The following is a 9766-nucleotide window of genomic DNA, read 5'->3' as shown; positions in this document are numbered from 1 at the left end:
AAAAATGCAATAACCAATGAAGTTATTCCCATAATTCTTCCATGCGTATGAATCGTATATGGTAAGAATGAACCTTTAATTAAGAACAAAGCAGCTCACACACTAGTAAATTGCATTCCCGAACCATCGCGAACGTGATTGGTATGCAGCGACAATGGCCCCCATTAAATTAAACAAAAGAAAGCTAATCAATCATTGGACCATAATCACTGTATCTATTTACCCATTGCCCGGTAGTGGCCTGATCGTAAAGACACGGTTTCCAGAAGAACACTGATGTCAGGCATCAATGGCAGATGTCAGTAAGCGGGTGGGTGACCCCTTTCACCAGCCTATGTAGAGACCGAGAATGCGAGGTATCGGTCTTCGTTAAACTGTTCTACAAGTGTTCTACAAGTGGCAGTTCTGCAAGTGCTCGATTTCGCTAGCTGGTCGTCGGGCTAGCAAAGCAGGGAAGCCATCCGCTCTGAAGAGGATCAACATTGCGTTGTCATATCTTGGGATCATTCTCTGGTATGTTTCTTATACCGTCGTCAATAGTCCATTGTGTAGATCTAATACAACGCAAATAAAGTACCTATCTACCTGCCTATTTACCTAGTACACGTGCGAATGATTTAGTAATCGCTTGTGTATGTGATTTGATTACACATCTGAGTCAGATGCAGAGAGTAAGATCCTTAATGTCTCTGGCAGTTTCAAAACCCGAAGACTCTTCGAGTGGTTGGAGAGAGCTGCGGGGGACTGAGTCATTACTAATATCTGCTCTCATTAAACGATTGAGTAAATTCACATATCGAGTAGGTCAGTGTTTCCCGAACTTATGACTTTTGTGTACCCTTTCTAAATTTTTTGCAACGCTGTGTACCACTAATAAAAAAATGAACCGATTTTTTACTATAAAAAAATTGCGCGAAAGTTAAAAATCACAACTGGCTGTTGACACCACTTATTAGTAACTGTTAACTCTGCAAAAAATAGCCAATAGAAAAGTACGCAAGTAAATTTTCAAAGTAAATTTTCATGGCCAGATTTGTTTTTAAATAAAATTATTTGAAATTTACGTTTGTTGCAAGATATTTCGCATAAGAACGCGTATCCCAGCTAAACTGTTCTCTCACCCCTGGGGGTACGCGTACCACACTTTGGGAAACACTGGAGTAGATTACTGAAACATAAAGAAGGAAAATGAATCAGTAAATCAGAAAATAATGTATTGGTTTACTTATCAAGATGATTGAGCAAATCAGTGTATTAGTAAATTATCTAGTAAGTTATGGATTAAGTTAGGAAAGGAGATTAGTAAATAGATGAATCAGCGAATGACGGATTTCTACAAGAAATTAGTCAACGAATGAATCACAACATGAAATTAAATTTTTGAAAAAAAAAATATATATGAAAAATATTCTTTATTAGCGATCGCAAAGCTTGAATACGCCATTTGGGGAAGAAGACCGATTCCATGGCTTGATCCTAACCTCTCCTTCTTTTCTCAGTTTGAACTTCTTAAGTTTTGCATTGCTTGGTTTTTTGTCCCGCAGGGGACTGATCGTTAAGACNTTACCTTAATACACACATCTGTAACAGTATCCGAAATCGGAAGTCATCAGTTGCAAGTTTGTTGATAATAGAAATTAAAAATTATTGAGGAATTTTTCTTCAAATGTTTGGCGTGTTCTGTTCCTGAAAGATTTACTAATATTCTGGAGATTTTTTTCAAGTTCTTCGGCCTTTTCCTTAGGGAAATTTTGTTTCTTATTTGCTGCTAAAAAATGGCGTCTGATTCAGTCAATGACTTTGATGGAACTAAATGAAAACGTGATAAATTAATGTCCGATATTTACAGGCTCCCGCTAGACGGCGTACTCGAGCGTTGCGATCGCGAATTGAATTGAACACTTTTCCAAATCTTCGTTTTCAAATATGCGAATAATTTTGTGCATAGAAGGATTTAAACAAAACACTTAAAAAAATTAATGAAAAAGCATTATAATTTTTGAACGTTATAATTTTTTTTATTAAAACTTTGATCAGAAATTCAATTTCTGGAAAAAGATAAATTGAAAACTAAAATGATGCTGTTACGACCGAAAAAAAATTGACTGTGTACATGCAAGTGTAAAGATTTTTTTCTTTCACACTTTCTGCGGATTTGAAATACTTTATCCCTCAATGAACAATGAGTGAAAAAAGGGCAGTTTGAGCACTAAGAGCTCATTTAAATTTCTGAAACATTCTGATAATTTTTAAGAATAGAAAAATATGGTATTTAGGTTAAAAGAAACTGGTATTCCAAATATTACAATCCAAATATAAAATCCAAATATTACAATTATCCAAATATATACCAATGTTTTCAGAAAAGTAATGATTTATAAAACTCAGAGAATGCAATGTACAAGCCTATTAATTTTTCTCTAAAACCTTTTAAAATGAATACAGATATATAACTTGATGCATGAAAATTAATACCATATTGTAGTACACCTTATTAGAAATTAGGTGTCTTATAATATGTTTCTCTGACAATAGCAAATTTTGATGTATCGATGAATTTTTCATTTATTTTTCTTGCAGTATTTCTAGGATATTTCACTTTTTTAGAAATTTTTTAATGTTTTGATATAATTTAAAAATACTAACATAAATGAGAAGCTAGTAACGACATCAAATTACAAGATTTTCAGTCATTGACTTAAGAGAAGAAATAAGATTTCATTAAGACAGTGAGATCTGCAAACGCATGCAAAAACGAAAAACTGGATTCGGTGATCTGATCTATTACATCGGGTGACGAAAATGTTCACTTGAAATATTTACTTAAAAGCTGATAAAAAAATTATACAGTAGATATGAGTTATTACTTGATGTGTTTCTTGTTTACTATTGTTATTACTTGATATGTTTCTTGTTGTCTTGTAACGAAAGTGGTAACTGCCATATAAATCAAAATTAACAATCTTTAGTTTAAAACCTATTATAACCTATTATAACCTATTTAGTTTATAAACCTATTAAACCTATTATAACCTATTTCTGTGTCATAGATGTATTACAGTTTCACGCAAATAATACATCTTTTGGAAAAGAGTTTACAAATCATTGTGCAATTTGTCACAAAGTTACCGCTGTTTTCATTAACTTTTATCTTTATTCATAACTCTCATCATAGAAAATATTATTATAGCTATATTAGTATGGGAATTTCAAGTTTGCCTACAAGCTTAAAGAAAATATTACTTTTGTTCCAAAGATAGTTTAAAATCAGCACTTCATGACTATATATCTAATTCAAAATTGTATAAAAAACGAAACTATACAAAGTTCATTTATACGTTAGCATTTAGCACTTTGCAAATTAACTTCAAAATAAGTTTTGCAGTAAAGGAAATATATCTTACTCGCTAATATAGCCTGAATCATCAATAATTAGTCTAAAATTATGTATAAGAAAAACTTACAGTTTCTTTAGAAAGTTCATCATCTTGATTTTTTTTTAAAAGATCGAAATTATTAAAAGTTCTTATAACAAGAGCAATTGACTTGATTAATACTTTTAGAACACGGTGACGTCATAGATCTATCAGTAATAACGTAAAGCATCGGGAACAAAACGTATCTTATAGCTCAGATAGAATCAAAACTTACCTATGAGCTCAAAGTACATTTTAGTTCTTTAAAATTCTTTTTCTCATCAGAAAAAGTTATAAAATCAATTTAAATTGAGCTGAAATAAATATTGAAAGCAACAAATTTATCTTACTCATTAAATTTTAGTTGTTAACTTTATAAACTATACAAAAAGGCACGTAAAATGTGTGATTAATGACAAGCGTCTAGGAGCACGAAGATTCCATTATACAAACGGACAAAAGGAAAAATGAACTCAATATCGGGAAAAAGGCTCTGGTAGGAACATTTGCTTCTCAAAAAAAAATTTATAATAAATAAATAAAAAACTATCGCCGTTGTAAATTTTCATATGCGTTTTTAGTCTTACTATTATTTTTTGTTATTTATTTATTTGAGTTTTTATTTATTATATTTTTTTGAGTGAAGAAACAAGGAATAGTAAAAATTATGTAATTTTTTATCGGCTTTGTAATGTAGACAAAGGGAAGGAACGTTTTTAATTTTTAAAAATCAGATAGATCCAGAGAGAGGGATTGTTCTCTAATGTCAGAGGGGGTTCCAGAAATTCTATTCAAGCTTGAAAGGAAAACAAAAAATTTGACATCTTGCATTTTGGTTAAAATACAAGTGTCTTGAATGTCAGCTCTTTTAATATAGTAATAATATTAATTATTTTGATATTTTATTTCTTTATTTGTACAAATTAGAACTCGTTGAATAAATTTTGTCACATTTTCGATTCACACCTTCCATTCTACATAACACCAAAGAACATAAAATATTTAACAAGTAGCTTAAATATGTATGTGTTACCGGCAAAGTATGAAATCCGGCATTGTATAGAATACCTAAAACTAGCCGGCAAAGTATGAAATGATTTATATTTCACATATTGACCAGGCATTCTATAGAATGCCAAATGAGAAACCGGTAAAGTATTAAATACATCTCCGATTCGTCAAAATGTCATTCAAAAATGACAAATTCAAAACGTCATCCGATTTGGTATTAATTTATTCGTGGATATAAATTACATTTATTCGATATTTTAATACTTACTCACGAACTATCGCAAACGTGATTGGTATGCAGCGGCAATGGCCCCCATTAAATTAAACAAAAGAAAGCTAATCAATCATTGGACCATAATCACTGCATCTATTTACCCATTGCCCGGTAGTGGACTGATCGTAAAGACACGGTTTCCAGAAGAACACCGATGTCAGGCATCAATGGCAGCTGTCAGTAAGCGGTTGGGTGACCCCTTTCACCAGCCTACGTAGAGACCGAGGATACGAGGTATCGGTCTTCGTTAAACTGTTCTACCGTAAAGTGCTCGATTTCGCTAGCTGGTCGTCGGGCTAGCAAAGCAGGGAAGGCATCCCCTCTGAAGAGGATCAAAATTGCGTTGTCATATCTTCGGATCATTCTCAGGTATGTTTCTTAGACCGTCGCCAATAGTCCATTGTGCAGATCTAATGCAACGTAAATAAAGTACCTACCTATTTGACTAGTACACGTGCGAATGATTTAGTAATCGCTTGTGTATGAGATTTGATTACATATCCGAGTCAGATGCAAAGAGTATGTCTCTGGCAGTTTCAGAACCCGAAAACTCTTCGAGTGGTTGGAGTCGAGCTGCGGGGGACTGAGTCATTACTAATACCATCTGCTCTCCAATTCTATGTGCACTCGAGCCATTAAACGATTGAGTAAATTAATATATCGAGTAGATTAATGAAACATAAAGAAGGATAATGAATCAGTAAATGAGAAAATAATGTATTGGTTTACTTATCAAGATGATTGAGCAAATCAGTGTATTAGTAAATTATCTAGTAAGTTATGGATTAAGTTAGGAAAGGAGATTAGTAAATAGATGAATCAGCGAATGACGGATTTCTACAAGAAATTAGTCAACGAATGAATCACAACATGAAATTAAATTTTTGAAAAAAAAAATATATATGAAAAATATTCTTTATTAGCGATCGCAAAGCTTGAATACGCCATTTGGGGAAGAAGACCGATTCCATGGCTTGATCCTAACCTCTCCTTCTTTTCTCAGTTTGAACTTCTTAAGTTTTGCATTGCTTGGTTTTTTGTCCCGCAGGGGACTGATCTTTAAGACACGGTTCCCAGCATATCACCGAAATCAAGCATCACTGGCTGCGGTCAGTGTGCTGGTGGGTGACCACTTGGATCAGTCTGCGTAGGGACCGAGGGTGTGCGGTATGGGTCCTCGTTAAACTGTTCTACCGTAAAGTGCTCGACTTCACGTGTAGGTTGTCGGGCTACCCAAGCGGGGGTTGCGGATTAAAATTGTGATGGCATGTCTTCGGATCATCCTCAGGGATGTTTCCCAGACCGTCGCCAATAGCCCATTGTGTAGCTCGAGTGCGACGTAAATTAACTACAACAGTAACTACAACCTTCTTTTCTCAGTTATAAAGGAATGTGCTACGATATGTTCCCCTTTCTTAATACTTTCCTTATCTAATTGTCACAAATATTTTTTAAAATTTCCAAGATTTCCAAGTTCAATGTAGTTTTCAGTTCCATATAGTTTCCTAACTTAAAAGTTTTTAATCTATTTGAAGATCAAGACAGAAACTAACGTACTTCTATCTTCTGAGACTCTCCAAGCGCTAATGGTGAAAGCACGTGAAGTGTTGCCATAGGTAAGGAGTTCTGCTTTACGCCACCTGAAGCCCATTTCGATAGCCTATAGAAACGCAATCAAGTAAGCATTGATATGTATGATTTTATTTCAAAATGTTATTCTCATCTTGATAGTTGTAAATTTTAGAAATTTAGATTTGTAATTAGGAAATTTGCATATCAATGTTATTTCAAAGTGCTTCTTGCTTGGCATGAAATCTTTATCAAATTCCCATTAAATTAAATATTGTCACATTAATCAAGTAAGCATTTCTTGGAGAAAAAAAAAAGAGTTACAATCCTTTTTTCAACTTACTTTTTATATTTACTCAGTACTTTCGTCCGTCTTTGGGAGAATGTTATCATCTCGAACATTTTCTCAGCTTTTACCGGCATCCAAACACTTTTTGAGTTTTTCGATCTTGTTTACCTTGTCAGGTTCTGGCAATTCTTTTTATTTTTTCCTCACTTTGATATTAATTTACCACACCTATTTGGCCTCTTTTTTCTCACTCCATTTTTGGCGAAATTTCTAATTATATGCATTAAGAGAGGTCATTATGGAATAAATGATGTAAAATAAAAAAATAACTGACATTTTGTCGCGTTTTCTCTCAAACTGACGTATAAAATTTGTAAGAAAAAAATATATTAATTATGATAATATCAGCCTGCCATTTTATTGTGAAATTCTGTGATAATTTATTTAAGTAACATCGAATTCAAAGTTTTTTTTCTCCATAATTTCCATTTTCTTCATATGAAAACTACTTTAAGAGAATTTAAGATAAATTTGTGGTGACGACCTTTATGGACCGAGGACTGACCTTTATGGAGAGAACTGTGCTCAAAATTGAAACTGAAGTCTTATAAGTTCGGATAAAAAAGACAAACAAATTATAAATAACAGCCAATAATTCTAACAAATGTCTCATTAAAGGCCTTTATTATAGTATAAATATTTCTCTTTAAGTGTTAGCTCATCAGTGGTTTCTCTGATATTTGATTCTAATGACTGAACTTTAATAGAACCTTTCTGTGGAAAAATCGCGCAACAAAATGGAGTGGCAAAAGTTAGCAATAAGCCACATATAGTAATCTGCAAGGGAGTATTTATTCTAGGATATTTCCGAAGGATGCCTTTTTGATCAAGAAAATTCATGATTATAGGTGGAATTAGCATTGTAGGCACAGCCATTCCAACTCTTGATATCACAACCTGAGAAATTGCAAACTTTGCTGCAGTTTGTGAATTTCCAATTCGAATTCCATTTTCATCAACAACGGGAATTCCTTCTTGTAATTCTTTAATACGCATCATAGGAACATTAATACAGTTGGCAGCAGCTACTGCACAAAATGGAACGAACCGTCTAATTAGTGGAGGAGAACTTTTTACAAGATTGTTTAGACTCAGTGCAGTGGCAAGTGCGCCAAAAGTTGCCAAAATGTATGATGTTCCTAATTGATTCACAGTTAACGGAGAATCATCACTGCGATTTGTGTAGTTAACAACTGCGTTGAAAGATTGGTTAAACCACTGCCAGAACACAACTTGAGGTGTTGTTTTGTAGAAAGTGAGCATGCAACCAGTGATGAACATGTTCATTGGAACTTGTGCCGACATTCGACCAATTAAAATCATCTTTTCGCAGGTTTCGGGATGGAATGCTGAATCATACAAATGCTTGGCTCGCCATATTTCCTCCTCTGAAAGGTCAAGATATTCGCCATTTCTTTGTCTCAGCACTATTTCCTTTGCTTTTTCTAGTGATGAGCTAGTACGCAGCAAATTCATAGGATTGGTGGTGGTAAAGTAATATTTTAATCTACCTAAATATGTGCTTTGATCCCATCGAGGCTTATCAATGTTAATAAGAGTCATATTTACAAATGAATAAATAACAGAACAGGGCAATTTTTTTTATTGATTTCGTAAGACCATTCTTGTTGCCATTTACTCATACAAACTTTGTATTTACATTTCTAAGGCAGATTAATAATCGAATCCACAATTCTTTTCATAAATATTTTCATAAATATTTCGTTCATTCTTTTCATAGCTCAGAAATTAAACTTTTGAATTTAATTTGAAACTGAAAAAATAAAACTTAAAACAGTCGGCTCTGACTTGGTTTGTTGGCATATTCCTACATAAATACAACATTTAAAAATTTAATTTTTTTTTTTTTTTTAGAAATAAGTGATTTGATTTGCCCTTCCATTAGAGTTAGGAATAAAACAAGCATTCCTATTGGATGATTGGTTAAGTTTGATAAGTAATAGTTCGTAAATTTAAGATCTTTTAAAATGATGCAAAACTATAGATAATTTCGTACATGCATAGAGAGATATGTATTGCATTCTAGTGTACATAACATTGATACCATATTTCCCCTATTTTGAGAGTCTGTATTCTAAATAAATTGAAAAAAATCAGAATTGAATCTTTGTTTTATCCGAACGAACTTGAACAATAAACATCTTACTAAGTAAACAGGATGTACTTTATTGACCACTTTTATTACTTACTAGGAGGCTTCGCCCCCTGCTCGCTGGCGCTCGCCAACCCCCGGAACTGCTTTCGCAGTTCATTTCGGATTGCTTCGCAATCCGATGCTCGCTNGTGTCAGAACAGATTTAGGTGACTTCATAACGAATGAAATTGAAGATAAGATTCCAAAATTTAGAAAATGCTGAAGAAACAATTTTAAAAGATACTAAATTTTTGCTTTCTTTTTTCACAATTACACTGCTTCATTTATTTATTATTAATATCTTAAACTATTTTTGCATACATGTTTGGTTAAAAAAGTTATATCTGTTTTTTCTCTCTTTAAAACCTAACCCTTTTTTTATGCATCTATTATAATATAGATTAGCCATATGATGCTCACTACGTGCTCTTGCGCGCCGAAGCCTATCAAGTAAAAATGAAAACTGTTGCCAACGCGAGAAAAGAAATATCATCGGTTTTATTGATACATACGTATTAGCGTTTTATATAATATAGATTTTTAGAATTCTTGGAAAAAATGAAGTAAAATAACTATGCTTATTAAGAGTCCCAAAAACGCTATATAATCTATAGAATCACTATCGAAGAAGAAGAGAAAAACAGTAAAATCAGTTTGAATGCCTGGCTAAAATTGGAGGTGTTTCTGATAACCACCCTTCAACCCTTATCTATATTATACTTATTTTACTATATTTTCGGCAAGAATTCTAAATATATACGTTATATATACAATGCTATCTAATGATTAAAATATACAAATTTTATGATTAAAATATAAAATTTTTTAATCGTCTTCCTCAATACTATTCGTCATGTATCAACAACGATTTTTTATTTGCGTAGAAATAAATTTATAACATTTACCTTGTACATTTGTTTTACATCTTTCGACAAAGTTTTTAAAAAGTAACCCTTTTCTTACGGTTGATGCAATATGGTGTACAATGTTGC

The 9766-nt window shown here is 32.8% G+C and overlaps 1 protein-coding gene across 1 annotated transcript; it reads right to left on the bottom strand.

Annotated features, from left to right (window-relative positions):
• Positions 1-7222: 7222 nt before the first annotated feature.
• On the bottom strand, positions 7223-8916 carry LOC107442718 (sideroflexin-1-like). Its single transcript, XM_016056355.3, has one exon. The coding sequence runs from the start codon at positions 8180-8182 to the stop codon at positions 7232-7234; it is 951 nt and encodes a 316-aa protein (XP_015911841.1). The 5' UTR covers positions 8183-8916; the 3' UTR covers positions 7223-7231.
• Between the last annotated feature and the right edge of the window lie 850 nt (positions 8917-9766).

Source organism: Parasteatoda tepidariorum, chromosome 6 (assembly GCF_043381705.1).
Source record: "Parasteatoda tepidariorum isolate YZ-2023 chromosome 6, CAS_Ptep_4.0, whole genome shotgun sequence".
NCBI lineage: Eukaryota > Metazoa > Arthropoda > Arachnida > Araneae > Theridiidae > Parasteatoda > Parasteatoda tepidariorum.
This window is presented reverse-complemented; position numbering and strand designations above follow the sequence as displayed.

Bases quoted from the DNA above. Each gene is read 5' to 3' on its own strand.
- LOC107442718 (XM_016056355.3), bottom strand. From the start codon at position 8,182: ATGACTCTTATTAACATTGATAAGCCTCGATGGGATCAAAGCACATAT.